This window comes from Eulemur rufifrons, chromosome 17, assembly GCF_041146395.1.
Source record: "Eulemur rufifrons isolate Redbay chromosome 17, OSU_ERuf_1, whole genome shotgun sequence".
Lineage (NCBI taxonomy): Eukaryota > Metazoa > Chordata > Mammalia > Primates > Lemuridae > Eulemur > Eulemur rufifrons.
The window spans coordinates 69,503,884-69,523,707 of NC_090999.1; the positions used below are offsets into that span (position 1 = coordinate 69,503,884).

At 32.4% G+C, this 19,824-nt stretch overlaps 1 protein-coding gene across 1 annotated transcript in view; it reads right to left on the bottom strand.

The window, feature by feature from the left end:
* Nucleotides 1–479: 479 nt before the first annotated feature.
* ST8SIA4 (ST8 alpha-N-acetyl-neuraminide alpha-2,8-sialyltransferase 4) overlaps nucleotides 480–19,824 on the bottom strand; it is an 88,773-nt gene continuing 69,428 nt past the window's right edge. Inside the window, exon 5 of the mRNA XM_069492514.1 lies at nucleotides 480–762. Coding sequence (XP_069348615.1) covers nucleotides 480–762 — 283 coding nt within the window. The remainder of the gene's footprint in view (nucleotides 763–19,824) is intronic.

Genomic DNA, 19,824 nt, shown 5'->3' on the forward strand with positions numbered 1-19,824 from the left:
CTGAAGGCATTTACTTGAGTTGCTTAATCTTACAAATTTCACTGCTCAAACTGTTTCCATCTTGATTCCTGCTGATGAGGATGGTGTAACTTCCCAAGGGCTGAATTGTGTTCCTGGGGTTCCTCTTCTAATGTGCTTAGCTTCGCAGTGGCAGCCCGACAGTGATGAACACATTTGCTTTGCTAACCAATGATGAGCGCATTGTTGGATCTTGTAAACACTACTGATTATACATTCAAACTGTATTCTTAGTGGAAGTGGCACTTACTAGGACCCTTGAAGTCAAAATATTTAATTTTTAGAGCACTTTGCAGGTATTTCATCAGCTGGTAGTGGATTTCTCATGAACGTCCTTTATCAGCCTTTCAGTTAATTGGTGGATGTCGAAACCCAGCCATGTTTTGGATCCTATTTTCCAATCTTCAGAAGCATCTTCAGAAAAGAAGTGCATATTCAGTTTGTATGTTTTAAAATGTGCTTTATTGCTTTACACACTTTCCTGTTGTCAGTTTTAGAGCTCCTCTATTATGTAGCACATTTAATGTTTTGAATTCTAATGGCATCCTGTGAGGACTTGCACTGGAAAAGTACCTATATTTTAAGTCATCATAGTAATGATATTTGACAGCTTTTCCACTCAAATCCTTAGGGAATGGCCAGAATCCATACAGGTGAATTTCATCGCAGAATCTTGTGGCAAGTGTATACATAAGGAGACCTGTGCTGGGTCTTTTGATGGGAACTTTGTTTGTCAGCCAGTAACTGGGGGAAAAACAAAAAAACAGAAGAGAAGAATTTATAGAAACACAAAATATACTTTATAACAAGTACACTATGTAGAAAATCTAAGTTATCCTTATTAATAATATTTTAAAAGATTACTGAAGAAAAGATATTTTAAGCACTTAGAAAATTCAAAGTTTTTATTTTATTATTCTTTAGCCTTTATTTTTTTGCTTATTCTTGAGGTCACAAATAACCACGGGGTCTGGAATGTAAGTAAATGTTATTCCAGAATCTCACATTTAAAATGAATTAGCAGCAAACAGTTATATAATATACAGAATATAATCTTCTCAGAAAGGGTTAAATATGACTACAAAAAGCATAGTAATTGAGTATAGATTAAGTAATGCTCCTAGAAAAAAAGAATTTGAAACTATGTCTATAGAGTTTCATGTCTGATATTTCAATTAAAAATCCAAACAAATACTTTACTTGCATTATACCAACTGACTTATTCAACTCCAATTGTTCAAGTCACATTTTCGTAAAGCAAATTAAAAATATTACCTCAACCCACATAAGAAAAACAAATAAAGTATAGCTGTAGAATAATTGATAACTAGTTTACCACTTACACAATTTAACATTTTGTTAAACAGGAAAAATATATTTCAATGCCAAAAAGTATTTTATAGTATTCATTTGCAAAAGCGACAAATACTTCAAAATGTTTAGATCCACCATCATTGCCAAACTTCTTGGACTGAAAAGCATTCAAACACACAAGTTAATCAGCACTTCTGGAAGGATGGGGGTTTCCATTATTTCTTGGCATATTCATTTACTTAAAGACAATGATCTTACACAAAGAAAGCTGAAAGAAGAGTGTAGATTTTCTCTTACTTTCAAAGTTGTCCAATTATAAATACAATAAACTTAATTAATTGTTTGAGTTTTTAAATTTTTGTTTTTATTATTGTCTCCTCCATGGAGAAATACATACTCTGTCAACCAAATATAGTGGGAAGATAATGTTAGATTCTGATCACTGCTGGATTTAGTACACTTGCCTTAGATTTTATATAATATTCTTTGTTTTTTTTCTCTTTTTAAATGCATTCATGAAGCTTTGCAGAGGAAATAAAATATATCTAAATGATTGATTATGGAAAAAAGTTAAAATGTCACTTTACTTCATTTGCTTAAAGAAATATTGTATGTTCAAACCTCAATTGGAAACATCCAAAATGGAAAACATGCCTAGCTATTATCATTTTATATTTTATCCTTTTTCTCCCTTTTCCCAACCAGAATTGACCTTACACTTTTCTATTTTTCTCATTTGATGAAGACCATCAACTAAATATTTCCAACTATGTGAAATGTGTTATGAATCTTTTGTTATCATAAATGTTTTGAGAAAGCCTACTCTCAATAAAGAAGATTCATATGGAATTTTCAGAAAGGAACATCTAGGAATTTTCTCATAACCCAAAAGTAATGGAATGACCAGAAACTATACCTTATATGTTGCTGACATCATGAAGAAACCACACACAGTGATTCCTTGCAAGGAGCACAGTTAAATTTCAGTTTGAAGACTATGAAGATATTGTGATATGGCCTGGAGCTCTTTGGGCTCTAAAAAAGCAGGTGTTGTCAACATGAAATAATAATTATAGGAAAGTATTCTGAGTATGATCCATATATAGTTATAAATATCAAGTGATAAAGTTGGTTAGTTAAATATGTTTTTATTTATAAATTTTTAAACTAGGCAAATTGAATTCAAACTCAGTAAAAATAAATGATTATTTTCATGAGAGAATGTAAATGATTGGAAATAATTTGGCAATATGAAGGTTATGCTGAATTATTTCTAAAGTGAGGAAAAAAAACAAGGAGCAGGAAATATTAATATATTGCTCTATTATTTGTATGAGATTCCAAAGTCTCATTATCAATAAATACTTTCTACTTCTTAATTCTGGAGAGATTTCCTAGAAGTTCACTTAACTATGATTGGTCATAGACAAATACCAATGCAACTTTTATATGCAATACAATTAATAACTACAATGTTAAAAATGCTGAAGGCAAAATTATTGGCTTACATGCTTCAAAAGAGTGTCACAGATGTGCAAGCACTCAACCTTTTTTGATTCAGGGCATCTTATGAGATTCCACAAACAGCATATCAGTGAAGTGGTCACTGAAGTGATTTGGAAATGAAACACTGATTGCAAAGCATTCTATTTGAAAATAATGGGTGGCTTAGAAATTTGTGGTCTTTTTCCAAATAAATTAATCTATGCATTTAAAATACTGAATTAATAAATTTAGTTTTAGAAATGCTAATAGAATAAGAAATTAAGTTTTGTGATGTTTGGCTTGTAACACTTCAAATAATTTCAAAGAAAAATAAACTACCCATTTTTCAGGACATTTTTGGAGAAGCAACACAAAACCAAATGCCACTTATCTCATTGATTTCTAAAATCCATCCCAGGAAAATATACCTTAATAAATTGCATTGACATGTAACAGGTAAGTTGCAAAAACCTTAAGGCAGGTAAGAACTAAGGCCACAAGTAAAAATATTCCGTACACTTAAAAAACACAGAGACTGATCAAATACACTCTGAAACTATATATAATGGCTTCATTATGAATCCAATGTTGTTCTTGAAATTGTATAGACCAATCTAAATTGTAGAGATTCAGTATTTGCCCAGGAACAATTCCACACGTGGAAAGGACAAGAATGGATATTCTTTTTTAATTCTGTTAACATAATTGCTTAGATAATATCTATCAACTGTATAAGCCAAAGCCCAGAGTACAATTTTAAAATCCACACCTGAAAGTATCCTAAGTATCCTTATACATAAGTTATATAAGCTGACATTTAAAAATGGAAATTTTGTATGCAAAGCTTAACAAAGTAAATAGAATATTAACTTGTTTTAAATCTTAATTAGGAAATATTAAATTTAAAATAGTGCATTGATAGAATAATGAAATAGTCACACTATTTCAGTATGCGTTCCAATTTTTATCTCAAACTTTTATCTGTTGTAATATAGTTAAAAGGTTAGCAGTGTTTTAAATTCAGCAAATAATCTAGTTTCCATACATGTAATTCTTTTTATATAAATTGATTTTTTGAATTATAAAATCAACGTAGGATCCTTGTCAAAAAAAGAAATGTATGAGGAATAAAAATATTACCTGTAATGCAACCACATGGAGATAATCACTATTACAATGTGCCCCAACTTTTGCTTCTCTAGCTGGTTTGGATCTTAATATATATTACAGTCATTCATAGACATGTACAAAATATTTTTCATCAGCAGAGCTAAGTTTTATCACTGATATTATTTATTTCCTTCTTTCCTTCCTTCCATCCTTTCTTCCTTCCTTCATTTTTTATTAAATATCATAGTACTCTCTCATTGTAGGAAACAAATTTGCTTTGGATTATATGTGTAAATTGAACATTTATAACTTTCCTAAATATGATAGCTTCCATAGATCTCACTACTCCTAGAATGAAAGCTCTGTTCTTGCTAAATAAGGTGTCTTATATAGTCTTTCCCCAACATATTGGTTCCATTTCTTCCTTCAAACAAACTTAAAACTTAGAATGTTTTTACCCACCAAATCAGTGTGCTATTGAGGGTATATTTATTTATGTTTACAAGACACATGTTTGCATCTGAGATATTATACTTATTAGTACTTCAAAAAGCTGCTTCACTTCCTTGGCCCTCAGCAATATTTAACATACAAGTTGCGATATTGTAACAAAGACAGTAAATATGAAAGAACATAGCATAAAGCTTGACACATAGTAAATAACATTAGTTGACTCTCAACACATCTCCAAACAACCCATTCTTCAATGCCACTCACAAATCTCACTTCTCTCTCGCAACATTCTGTGACTACCCACTGGCTAGACAATTGTAGTTATGTCACTTCACTCCAATGAACATGTTTCCTTGGTTGAGAAGCAGAAACATTTGATTCTATGACCTTGGGGTTTCATCTATCTATAAAATTCTATTGCAGTTTTAAGTCCTCTCTCTGTGAAACTGTGAAATACTTTTACTGCTATTCTGCTTCCTCCTCACAATTCTGTGTGTCCCTTTGTCTTCTTTCAGACTGTAATGTTTTGCAAAGCAAAGAAAGTACTTAAAAATGCTTACTGATTTTAAAATCAGCAGTCTTTTAGATTTTATCCCATAATAAAATCAGGTAATCACTTGATGAGGCAAAATATCTGATTATTTCAAACAATTACTATTTTAGAAACAAAGGCAAATAATGTTATATTTATCAACATTGAATATACTGATGAGAATTCACCCTCAACACATTGGCAAATAAGGAATATTAATTTGTATTTATATTTAAAGTCTAAAAGTTTAGAAGAAATATAATAATAATTTTTCCTGTTAAAACATTCTTCTTCTTCGAAAAATCACACATAGAAATTTCTTAAAGAATTTGAATAGAGAGGATGGAATCTCATTGTGGCAATAGTTGTAATTTAATGTTATATATTTTAAGCAATGTTTCCATTCGTGTGCCCAGATATTCTTCTATCTGGAATGTGAGATGAAGTACATAATATAATGTATGTTTGTACTCTTAGCTCAAAAAATTGTCCTCTTTTTTTCTCTCGTGTTTATCCTCCCACAACTGAATGCTGTGCTTGGTTCCACTGGAAGACTCAGTCAAGTGTACATGATATGGCTTCTGGTTCTTACATGTCTGCAGTAATTTGAGATATTATAAAATAATTAGTTTTCTATAATTTATGTTTGCAAGACATGCCTGCATTTCTCTAACTCTATACTCCACCCTAGAAAGCTCACAGAGACCATCCATGACGATGCTATCCTTCCCATCAAAAATCACAGCATGGAGAAATAAATAAATATAATTTTTTTGAGATTACATTCTCCATATTTGTCAATGTGTTGCTTCATTCTTATGAGACATATATGTGTATCAATCATTAATATAAAACTTAAAGCAGTCATCTCTAAGGATATTGAAATGGAATATCTCTGCTATTTTCTTCTCTATTGTTAATATAGTCCTTTCATTATATTCTTAGTCTGCAGTATACTACATAAACTGCATTTTGTTTTCACACTATTTTAGTGAAGTTCATGATACCATTTAAGATTGTATGATAGTTTGTGTGCTGCCACAAAAAGTAGGGTTGATAACCAATTCTTTAAAGAAAAATGGAACTTCCAGCACTGTACTCACTGAAAATAATTCAATCCACCATGAATTAATCCTTGTAGTTTGTCAGAGGCAAGAAGAGATAGATCTTAAATCTACTTGTAATGTGAGAAAACAAGGGACAGAGAGACATATTTAACACGACTTGGCAAGGTAAGAGTAGCCCTAGCAGTAAAAAGATAGGCAATTTATTAAAAGGTAGCAATGAGAATAATTTATTGATTAAATACAATGGGCCACAGACAGTGTTAAGAGCTCTACATATGTTATTTTTCATTTACTCCTCAACACAAACATATAGATGAGTAGATGTTATTTCACAGAGGAGGATACAGGTCTGGTGGTGAGGATGGAGAAGGGAGATAAATAACCAGATTAAGCTCATAGGAATTATAGGTGACAGGACCAGGATTTAAGATCAAATATATCTGGCTGTAATGATTTTAATTTTAGCTAACAAAAAACTGGGTGATTTAGCTTCTCAAGAGGATTCAGCTTAGAATAGCAAAGCTTTGGGATCATTTTCAACACAGAGTTCATTGGCAAACAAAAAAAGTTTTGATGGTGTTATAGTAATTAACAGATTAACATAGGCCAATGTCAATAATTACTTTGTTTTTTACATATAAAGCTTTCTTGGCTTTTTAATTTTTTTTAAATTTTTATTTACTTATTTATTTTTTAATTTCAACATACTATGGGAGTACAAACTTTGACGTGACATGTATTGCCTTTGCACTGCCTGAGTCAAAGCTACGAGGGTGCCCTTTCCCAGACAGTGCATACCACACCCCTTAGCTTTTTTAAAAGGTTTTTTTCCAAAGGTAAATAAGAGCTGATAGGACCCATTTTTCCCTTGTATAATCCCAAAAGTGTTTGAAGTCAGAAGACAATTTGTAGTTTCAACATATAACTTACTTAACCACATTGCAAATGCCAAAGGCAGTGACACTGTATCAAAGGGACAAAATTTCCCTGCAGATTTGAATAAGGCTTCTTAAAGTATTTTGAATGTCATTAAAATGAAAGCAGAAGCTCATAACTCAAAAGGTCAATTGTCAGTATTGTTTTTCTTGTGTTCCCTTGTATGCAGAGCTTTGTCTGATGTAAATGATAGAAAATAGAAAATCATTTCTATAGAAGCCTTCATAATATACATATAGACAATGTTTTATCAAACTTTATGAGTTTGATTCATCAGAGACATAGAGGATTAATGGCATGAAGAAAGGAGTAGTAATATTAGTTTAGGCTCAACAATCTTCATACTCTACTTGGTACATATGTATGTTATTTGATATCTACCATAGGAACCAGGGTTTGCTGGTTAGTTCTGAATTTCATCCTGCTTCTTTATATTTGGCCATATGCATTGTCTGGCTAAGAGTAGACACAATATTTAACAAAATTCTAGATTTACTTATATTATATTGGTTGTACCAAGTGTCTCATATTTCATTAGTGAACACATAACTTTCATTACTGTGATACTGGTGATTCTATGTCATATTCACAGTTTCATAGCCCTTTCACATGATTCTCATAAAATCTCATGATATATATACTATAGTAGATATTATCATCCCTACTTCATAGAAGGTGTAGCTGTGGCTCAAAAAGTAAAATAACAAAATAACGTGTACAATTTTGCTCAGCCAACAACCGTGATATGCTACTGAATGTTTAAAACAGACCCTGGGTATGGGGAGAGAATGTTGCTGATTTGTAACATTTGATAATTTCTGTGGTGCAAACACTCCCACCATGGCTGATTTCATGCTACCAACCTGACATCAGTGAACACTGAGCAGGGAAGAGGTGGCACACTCAACTCTTGCTCTAGTATACCACTGGCTGCAGAAAATGCAGAAAAGAAGTAGAAAATATTCCTCCCAAAACTTAATGCAGCCCCATTAAGTTTTGAACAAGAAAATTCAATATTAACAGCAAAAAAAAAAAAAAAAAAAAAAAACTTTCCTTAGAAAAATGCCCAGATATTAGTTGTTTACTCCAGTTGTAAAGAGAAAAAATGAGGATTAGGGGTATAACTTTCATCTTTGTAATGATAGCTTCACTACATATTAATAGAAAAGTTAAAAATTATCCTCTAATGAAAATAGAAGAGAGAAGGACAATTAATATTTAGCACAATGCTGGATACATAGTAGGTACTGAAGGCATGGTTATTTAATTTATTCTTGGTGACATTTTAGAGATTTGTAGTATTAATAAAATGGAGCAATCTCATAACTTGTCAATCCCTGAGTGATAGTACTCAAAGTGGTAAATATTGAAAAAGCTGGAGTCTGGCCTTGCTTTACCTTCGGCTAACTGTAATCTTGGGGAAACTATTTCAACATGTTCAGTATCAGCTTATTCACCAATAAAGTGAGGTTCTTAATGTGGTTTCACTACATTTAAAACTTTCATTTGTAAATGGTCAAAAGAAATCTGAATTCAGACTGAGGAACATGAGAGTTCATTCAACTACAGTAGCATATGTTTTGCTGGTAGTTACTATTTAATAACTACTTTGTATGACATTAGAGGAACCATTTCTCTTCAATCATGTTAAAGAACTGTTTGATAAAACCATCCCTACTGAAAAACTTAAACATTGTTTCCAGTTTCCTGTCATACTTGTAACTTGAGGTCATAAAATCTTTTCTACTGATGAATCCATAATAAATTTATTTTTAAAAATTTATTTGTAATTGACAGAAATGTATGTATCATGTAATGCTTAATGTTTTAAAATTTTTTGATTATCTGAAAATTATAAAACGATTCATTATAATTTTGAAGATAAAGCTAATGAAAAGAATGATGTCACAAGAAAATGGAATCTTGCTGAGAAGTGAGAAAAGCTAAACAAAAATAATCAGAGGGAATCCTTTAGATTTTTATTTACTATGTCAGAATCTTGAATGGAATTAAAATGGATCTCTTCCAAACTACATGAATGATTCAAATGTTGGCCAGATTTTGGTAAAGGAGAATTTAAAAAATAATCAGCATATATAGATGGGTTCTAAATGTGTTTAGGAAAATATCTTTTGTGAGTTCCCAAACATAATGCTTAAAAACAAATTGGTAAATGAAAGGTATACCAAAAAATGAAATAGATTTCATACCACAGATTTTAATGACCTTCTCTCTGAATCCAATTTCATTTTAATGACACTCACTTTTAATCTTTCTGAGGGAAAACTGAAACTCATAATCTAAACTGCCAGAAGGAAGCAGCAGTGATGTACAAAAAGTGAAATATTAGAACATGGAAGAGCCGTTGTCTTTTGTACCATAAGAGGAAGTTAAATGAGGTTAACATTAAAGTGCTTAGTGTGTGATTCTTCTTGTGAAATCAGTTCGCTTTTTGAAAATCAAATATCATAGAAACCTCACATTTCTCTAAGTAAGATTGAGAGGAAGGAGTGCAATCATTTATCATAGGACATGGAGTCCTACAAAGAAAGTAAAAAGAATTGAAAAGCAAGGGGGGGATGGTGTAGGTAATCAGAAAGCTTAGTAAAAATGGGTTAAGTAAAAATGGGTTAAGTAAAAATGGTAAAAGATGAAAATGATAGAAGTGTTTATCCATACATACTTTTTTTACATTAATATTTAGTATGAGGATGTACTTAGACTATACTTTTACATTCCCCAGCCAACATAAAGATGGTTTCCCATTAAAAGTCCATTTTACTATGATAACAAAAGGTAAACGACTCTTCTAATGGCCTGATGATCTTATTTTAGCTTGGTTTGCACTAATTACAAATGGATATGCCCAGTTTACATTAATAAGTCAGGTTACATTAATGTCCCAGATAGGAGTTATGCTAAAATCTATTTCAAGAGGAGTAAGGACCAACAAATGTGATCTATAGCCCATTCAATAATGTAAAATTCTTACCATCAAAGTGGTAAGAGCCCAACATCAGGCAAAGATCAGAGTTCTCCTCAAAGCCCAGCAAAAGAATAGAATTAAGGTAGCCCTAAGTAAGTTCTAAGTGGTTCTTTAAAGCTTTCCCGGCAAGTATCAAACTAATAATAGCATTTGGGGAAGTTAGTCAAATTTAAATCATTATTCTCTATTTTTATTCCTGCCATAAAGGGTCAGATGCTGCAGGGACTGTCCATTTAGACAATTTCCAGTCCCTGGAATAAATTTATCACTCAAATAAAGGGCTTTCCATGAGCTTATAAATTGAGAAAAGGAACTTCCCAGCTGACAAAAAAACCCATGAAGGAATAATGCTGAGGCAATGCCAGGGATGAAGGCTTTGAGATCTGAATTATGTTCCAAAACTAACTGTCACTGGAAACGCTGCAAGTCTGCTCCATTAGATTAATTAGTGGATAATTTTAATTTTTTAACCCTAAAACTTTGAAGGGCTATAAGGTGATATATAATATTTTTCATTAGTCAAATATTAATAAACATTTGGGATTTTTCCCCCTCTACTCAATCTCTGCCTGGTGAAATGCCAATCTAATGATATCAAAGCTAATTTTCCTCCCCTTTCTTTTGTTTTAGATGCAGTTTGGATACTTTCAACATATTTTTAGGCAGAATCACTTAATTTATAAACCACATTTATAAAATAGTTGGTGAAATGAAGAACATTAATATAGAGGAATTTTAAAAATAACGTTTTTATTCCTATTGAGCAGCTTTGGCACAATGAAAAATGGTAGGATTTAGAATGGAGTCAGTTATCAGAGTGTGAGCTTCCTCTCACGTGCTTTGTGAAACTTGGCTGGTCCTTCTCATGTCTGTGTTTCAGATTCCTGATCCGTAAATTTGGAATGAAGGAATTGAATGATGCCATTCAATCACTATTCACTGTGAATTATAAATCTATACACAAATAAAACTTAATAGATCATGCTGATAAAACCATGTTAAGAAAGTTCAGGGACACTACCTATGTGTGTGCTCATGTAACACTCAACTAGGAAATTTAAGTTCAGTTTAGTTTAGCTCTTGTTTTTGTTTAAAGAATTTAATGAATTATTGCTTGCATTGTACAGCCAGGGCTTGAAAATCATCTGGCAGAACAAAACAAAACAAATGAAGAAACAAAAAAACCAATAGTTACTTCTTTTGGACTTTATAAATTTTAAAAAGCAGGGAGAAATGATCATGAGGCATTCATCTAGAATGGCGAGCTATACAATTCAACTCAACATAGCAATAATGGAATTCACATCAATTTAGAGGCACTGCCTAAGACAGCCATTCATTTCATACAATTTGTTTTCTTTTGGCTATAGTCACATAATAGAAATTCAGGAATGAGAATCACACACTTTTTTAGACTTTCTGAATAAGAATATAAGTTGATAGAGATAATGAGTTCAGACTTCATAACAATAAACTTAAAGAGGGTGAAACATAACTTTTTTTAAAAATGAAAATGTGATTGAAATGGCTTTTTGTTGTTGCTATTGTTCAAGAGGAGTATTTCCATAATAAAGCATCTCAAATCACTTGTTTAATGATTGGTTCTACTTGGGAAAAAAAAAAAAATCTGAAGAAAGGCAATTTGAGGGAGCTGGCTTACAAAGCATGTGTACAGTATTCCTGACCATCTGTTTCTCTCTGTTAGTACATTGACATAATATTGTTTTGTAGGCTGACTCAAATTTCATTATATGCTTCCATATTATATCAAATATATGTAGAGTGTAGAGTGCAGAACACAGGAGATGAATCTAGGGAATATACAGGTTCAGGAAAAGAGTACAGACTACTAGAGAATATATTGCACTTAAATATTGGAAAAAGAGAGATTAAGTTTAAAATATTAAGAAACTTCACATTGAGTCTCTAATGGTGTTGCTTAACAACAACAAAAACACTACTAAAATGTCTCAGGTGCCCTGTTAATATTCATTCTTTCAAAAAAAGAGGATAAATGAAATTCAACACTGCAGAAGGCTTAAAATTTGTGGGAATTCTGTAACAGCTGTCCAAAAGTCCTTCATTTTTGTGCAGGCTTGAAAAAAAATAACTTTGTCATATGGAACCTAACAATGGTGTTTTGAAGCAAACTCAGAAACTCAGGGACTGAGTTATATATCTAAGGAACATTAAATTACAGAATCTAAGAAAAAATGAGGCAAGGTAAACTATCTCATTCATTTCCTTAAGTAAATAAGAAAATACTCCTAATGAGTTCTTCAAATGGCTAGATTTGGTAATTAAGATCCTTTACCAGCTTATTAGACAGTGATCATTCACTGGAGAAGGAGAAACATGGATTCCTGGAGTGCAACTGAAGTAGAAGCATAATAAATATAGTTGCTTTGATGGGGCTCAAATCATATTATTTAATTTATTTTGAAATTCTAAATATCATTAGTAAGAGCATGAAATTTCCAAAAGGGGATAAGGGTTAAAAAGACTTTGATGATGGTCTATGATTTCTATCTAATCCTATGTTGTAATATTATATTAAACTTTCTAAATCAGCGATGTTGAACTGATGAGCACAGATATAAGAAGTACATTAATGGCTGTCTTTGATAGTTCATATTTTGGTTATTACATTCTGTCTGTAACATATGAGATTCCCAAGTTCTCAAGCATTCAAGAATTCAGCAATGTCTATTCTAGACCAATTACCAAATAGATAGGTCTTATAGACTTTAATTCAAAGGAAGCTAAGAATACTAACTATGATTGCTCTTTCCACCGCAATAATTATCAGGTCAGAAATGGGTGCTGGAATTGCAGGACAGTGTGTGGCCTCCAGCCATTTGGTGGCCTTTTAGGCCTGGCAACTGGTTATGGCATGGAGAATGTATTATTTACAAACATATCAATGTACAGTTAAATGTGCATTTTCTAGCTATAGAGTTAATATCTGTCTGAGGTAGTTTTTTTCCCATATCTTTTAAAGAAAAGATTAACTAATTTGTACTAACAGCTTGTAGAGAGCTTTCCCTAACACTGATTTGCCAATAAGTTTCAATTAGAGTTTACTGGGTCAAAAAATATAATTATATTTTGTATAATTATATAAAATATAATTCATCAGAATAAACGCATACTTGCCAATGAATAGTTTCTTTCTCTTTTAACATTTCATCAGCACTTCCTGTATTTCTAGAACTCTAGTTCTTTTGAAGACTATTCTTACCACATAGAAATAAATAGGCAACCTGATAAACTTTTGGTTGGTTTTGAACAATCTGAAACTATTTTTTATATGTGGTTCTATTGACTGAAAAAAAATGGGAGTATATTGCAATACTAAGTTCTTCCATCGTCATACACCCTGGCTATTTTCCCTATTCCCTATCTCTTGTCTATATTTAAGAGCTGACTACATATTCCAATGTGGGAAAACATTGCTCTTTTTCAAAAAGAAGTTCTACATAAGTTTAAATTTCCAGTTGATTCATCAAAACAAAGCTGGTTTAGAAAGGGAAAAAATTACAAATTGCTTACATCTGTGCAACCTAAAACATTATTCATAATCTGCCAGTGATGATGGCTGAGCCATCTGGGGAATATGATAGGTGTTTGAGGCAAAACAAAAATATCTGTCACAATGCAATGAAGAAATGACATATGTGTAGATCTTAAGGTTACCTCATAGTTCAGTGATGGCTTTCAGGTATTTGACGATAGATAAGTTCTAAATTTTTATACACACAAGCTAGACACACCTATGCACTGAACAGTTTTACATAGTGAGCATGAACATATGTGCTAAATAAATTAATAAATGATTGGAATCAAGAGTTTCTGAGATAAAAAAGTGAAAGTAATCATTACAGATTATCAGTAGGTATAAGGACATTTCATTCTAATTAACAAAGTGAATATCTATAAGTTATAAATATCTTATTAAGTATGGTTATAAAATATATATAATTATGTTATATATTAATATATTTACACATAAAATTATGCATAATGCATTAATACATAGAGTCATATGTAAATAAATGTATTAACACATATGTAAATATTTATTTCTAGTTTGCAATGCTAATATGTATATATACACACACACACACACACGTACATCCTATAGGTACATTACAGTTATATAAATATCAGAATACATAGCAACAATATTTCCTTTAAATCAAAAATAGTTGGGATATTAAAGTGTTTGTTAATTGTAGTGTTAGTTGAATCAAATATTTCTCTCATTTTATTTTCACTACTAGAGGGGAGTCTCTTGGTTGACAACGCTGTTCTGCAAAATTCCAGAAAAACTCTGCCTAAGATGAGGCATATTTTTTATGAGACTTGTTAGTACCAGATTCATGAAGAATGTAACACATTCAGTAATGAATTTGGTACCTGACTCTGCTTCCTACTTCTCAGAAGCTTTTAATATGAAGTTAAAAGAAAATAAATTTGCTCCCAAATTGCCTCATTGCTGCTTATTTGGGCACACTTGTGGGACCAGGTGTGTTAATTCATTATTAGGAAAATACTTATTTAATCACTCATCTTACTCACTGGGTTTCTCTTGATATTAATGGTATAAGTTAGAACTTTTCAAATTCTATAATTTATAAATTTTGTGCTAGCTCTATAAATTGACAACAATGTTAAGGATAAGTTCAATATCACAGAATAACTATAAAATAGTTTTTTCAATCTAGGTTGCCAAAATCTCTCATTTCCAGAGGTTTCATTGAAATACCTTGGAAGATCTATAACAGTTTGTCTTCATTGAGGTAGAGGACAACAATTGCATATCTTAAATCCGTATGGCTTCCAAATGTTCCCTGCCCCTCTCAAATATAGATTAAGAGAGATTTACCCTAGAAAATGTTCAACAATAAAAGACAAGAAGAAGTATAGGGATTCATCTGTCACGGGATTAGAAAATAGAAAAAAGAAGAGGTACTGGGGTCACTTCCACTTATCTGCATATTTAGTATAGACTATCCTGTTGAAAAAAAACTCACATTCAAGTATGAGTAGAGCCGTGCATTTGTATTCATTCCACCATGGAAACAGTTTGAATGCTTTTCTCTGGAGACTTATGTATCTCGGTGACAGCTGCATTGCCACAATATGCTGAAGTGGCTCGTCTTGACAGGTCATATCCTGGATTTCACATTCTGAATGGCAGCTGGGATGCCAGAGAGTCTTCTTACAGTGGGTGGGCCCTGTATTTAATCAGTCCCTCCCTGGCTTCAGAGACAAACTGCACAGGTGGCCACAGGCAACTCTGAGAAGTCCAGGATGTACCTTTGTCACTCCCTAAATAGCAGTGACATTCATGGCAGTGATCTCTTGCAGCTCTACAAGAAAAGTGCAAAGTGCTTTTTAAGATCACAGATGTCCTGTGTTTTATTATAGCACTTTGCCCTGATGCCACCATGTGCAGCATCAGCACTGTACTCAGTTGATAAATATTAGTTAAGCAATTCAAACTGCAAACTGAAATGTATATCTATATCCATTTTTCTATACATACAGTTGCATATACTGATGCAAAAATAAAACTTTAATTTACAGTTCTGGGACATCTCACTAATCAGAGCAAATCTGTGACTGCAATTACAAAACCTGAGTCCACTCCCATTCACTGGAAAGTAAATTATCTGTTCTAGGAGAGCCCGGGCTCCTGAGGGTGAGTTTTACTTCTCCAGTTCATTACCAACTGGGGCCGGCATAAACCAACCACTGTGCAAAATCCTAATGAGCTGATCGGTAATAAATTGATATGTGCTGACATGAGGCGTATTTTCTCAGCTTTTCAGAGTTTCACCTCTGTGCCAGCCAAGCAAAATTTCTGGATATTCACCCAGAGCAACCGAGAGAGGAACTGTGCTACTTTTACTGTCAGTGTGCTTTTAAATGCTCCGAGCTCCACTTTTCCTTTTCTGAGACCTCAAAAAGCAATATCTATTAAAAAAAACCTCTCTGAAAGTGGCTTATAATGGAATCAAAAGATTTTGTGTTAGATAGAAACATAGACTGAGCTTAAGATTTCTAAGCGAGTCTTTGCTAAAAGGCTCCTCTCAGGCCAAAAGCCTAGATTGTGCCCTAGATTTCCTCACTTGCACTCTACAGACATCTCTAGGGTTATTTCCCCTGACTAAACATACACTTTGCCTATAGAAGATCTAGGTAGAAAATCTAGGTAGAAAATATCCAGAATTCTAGAGGAGGATCAGAGGTTTGTGTGGGATCACAGATTGGTTCAAGTCAAAAGAAGTAAAATAGTACTCCCTAATTGAGCAAAGGAAATGTTCAGTTTTTCAAAGGCCCATATTCCTGAGAAATTTTATTTGCAGGTCTGAGACTAAGAATAATTTTAATTAGCTTAATTTTCACAGTCAGAAAAAGAATAAAGCCCTGTCAAATGATCCATTATGAAATGACTATGAATTCTGATGAAGACAATATTTGACCTCAAAATACTATCCAGCGACCTATAAAAAAAGATGTGGGAATAGGCATTTGTAAGTTTAGGAACATTCCCAGGTCACAGATCTTTACCTATGAACTGCGAATATTCTGCACATAGGAACATCAGTATGTATACATACGTGTTTTTACCCCACTGCCATGCTCTGCCTTCTTGGACCAATTGTCAGAACTTCCCCAGCTAACAACAGAACCTGGAGAGCCCCCACAGAGCTGTGTGAGCCGAGCAGCCTTGTCCAGCACTGTCTCTCTCTCCCTTCAAAACAATTATCTTTAGATTCCTTCCCTGAAGGTGTTTTGTCTTTTTTCCCCTATAGATTAGAAATTTAAACTCAATTGTCTTTCAAATATAAGCACCTATATCCTTTTTGATCCACTTTTTCCTCAAGGTCTCCCAATTATTGCCTAAATGCTTTGATAAATCTTTTTGTTTACTTGAACTTTTCTCTTTGCCTTAATTCTATTTTAGAGTAATAAAGAAAAGGTTAAAAAACCAAAGGATATTGACAGTGATACATCTGCAATAGGTGAAAGGAAAGTCCTAAGTTAAACCGAAAATAGACATAATAAATTACTTGTGCGCATGACCTCTAAAATGCTTGAACATACCCAGAATATCCTTTAGAAATATTACAACGTTTCTACCTAGCAACACATTGTCCTCTAAGGAAAACTGATATTTCTAAAGCAAATTAAACAAGATAAAGAGATGTAAAGCCTTTATCTATTTATTATTTATGTTGTATTATTAAGAGTGCAGTAGAGCTATTTTGCAATCTTTGGACACAAATGTGCAACACTGAAGATAAAGGACTCATGTGGCCCCGTCTAAGAATTCAGCAACCATTTATAAAACTGTTATATAAGAAGACCTGTTCCAAGGGACAAACAAGTGAAAGGCAGTAGAGCTTAGCAAAACATATTGTGTAGTAGTTATGGGCACAGTCTCCGTGGCCAGACTGAAGCTCAAAGCCCAGTGCTACCACTTAGTGTGTGAGCTTGAACACGATATTTAACTTCATTGTACTTCATTTCATCATCAATAAAATAAGATGGGAATAATACTTACCTTTTAGGAGTGTATGGAGAATAAATAAGTTAAAATTTATAAAGTGCTTCAAATAATGCTTGGCACATAGTTAGCACCATGGTATTTATTGTTGAATAAAAAAGCAAATAGTTTTCTATTTGAACTTCATATTTTTGAAGCCCAATCCATTTCTAAGTTAGAAATTGTCCATAGGCAGGAAATATCTTTGTAAAATAAGTATTCTTATGTATTCAGAGTAACCCTTCAAACTTTCAGTCAGCCTATTTTTATATCTTATAATATCTCTGGATAGTAATATGTTGTAATAATAAGTTTGTTAGTTCAGGCAAGCAGTTGAGGATACATCATCAAGAATGGCATGACAACTCATTATTGTGTTATTTAGACAAAGATATTCATTTGAATGATTACCTTATATTTGTCTATGTGTATGTGCATATGTGTGAATAAGTGTATGAGCATGCAAGAAATATATATGTGCAAATATAATTAAAATTAATTTTAAAAAGATACACGCAAATAATTTCTACAGAGTATTAAATAAATATATATATTTATGTAAACATGCTTGCATATGATTTCAAATATAAATATTATGTTTTATTATGTTTACTTAGTTTATAATTATATTTAGTCTTTTGCTAACAAATTGTTAAAATATTGTATGACCAACACATTAGTTCTTAAAATTTAGACCTATAGCTTTTCAAAATAAATCCCACCACACATACATATTGGATTTGTAATAAGTGTCCACTGACAACTCTCTTTAATGGTAGTAACTGAAATTTAAATTGCTAGTTTATCAGTGAGTAGTTATATTATATAATTATATTTATCTACATAAATTAATTTTGGAATGATTTTTTTTTTCATTTATTGCTCCAGTTCTCCAGCAACCACACAATTTTCAGGGCCTAGGGGGGATGGGGAGGCATGGGCAATGTATATAGCCTGATCTTTTGTACCCCCTTAATGAGCTGAAAAACAAACAAAAAATTTAAAAAAAAAAAATTTTGCTTAATTTTCAGGGTCTACTATTTGCCAGGTACTCTGAGGGTGAAACAAGCCCAGATCAGGACATAGTCCTTACCCTGGGATAACTGACAATCGCCATTGTCTAATTGAGGGCTCAGTGAGCTACTTACAAATTAAGGAAAGGACAGTATGGAATGCCTTGGAGGTACCAGACAAGAAAAGCTCTAAAATATAACTGTAAAATTACTAGGATTATATCTTAAGATATGAAACATTTTTCAATTCTACAAGTTCCCACCTGGATTCTTAAGTTTTTTACTTTTTCTGAGCCTCAATTCTCTTTATCTTAAAAGGACACTTATAAAAGCTACTTACCATGATGATTAAATGATCAAATAAGTGTTCACTAAATGGAGTTATTATTATACCATTGTCCTTCTTCTATGCAGAGACACCACTCTTCTCCAGCAGACCTTCCCATTTCCACCCAGTTTTATCATATTCATTCTTCCCTCATTCTCCACTATCTCTGCTCTACTATTCAGCATTCCATTGGAGTTGGATTCCAATTCTTAGCTAAATGTCTCTAAATGTGTCAGGCCTGATCACCTCTGAGGGGTAAGGGGGATCTAACAAAAACATTTAATTTAAAAAAATTTTCTCATCTGACTCTTGTTCTAATTTTTGTACAGTTTTTTTTTTTTTTTTTTTTTTTTTTTTTTTTTTCAGGATGTGGGGAAAGAAAGGCGCTGGACAAGTGACATATAGGGGTTGAGACATGATGGGAATCTATACACTGTATGCATGTGAAAAATATTTGAGTACACTTCCAGAATCTAGGACCACAACTTTATTTAAAATATTGGTTCTGGAAAATACTTAAAAATAATTTATCTATGAGGTCTAAATAGAATCTAGGTTAGTTAAACACTATTTTTTTACCTTTTTCTAAAGATACTGAGTATCAATAACAGAGATTTCATATTTGGATGAATTAAATGTGTTATGTTTATTTATGCCTAAAGCAGGAGCTTTGATACTAATCATTTGACACTGTAAGTTTTAATTATTTATTCATTTATTTATTTATTTTAGCTAATTCCACATGCACTAGTTTTTTTCTTTGGGGGGGCTCTGTTGAGGCACCACGGTTTTTGCAATTATAACTAAAAAATGACACTGTATATCTGGGGCATATGCCTGAGGGAAATCTTTCCAATCCCTTAAAAAATATTGAAGATATTTCAGTATCACAGATGTTTTGTTATTGAAGATATTTTAGTACCACAGATGTTTCATTTTCAAACATGCTTTGGACCACAAAAGCTGCAATAATAAAAAGAAAGATTTGCTCTTCCTATAAATGAAATGAAGGAAATTGTTCTTA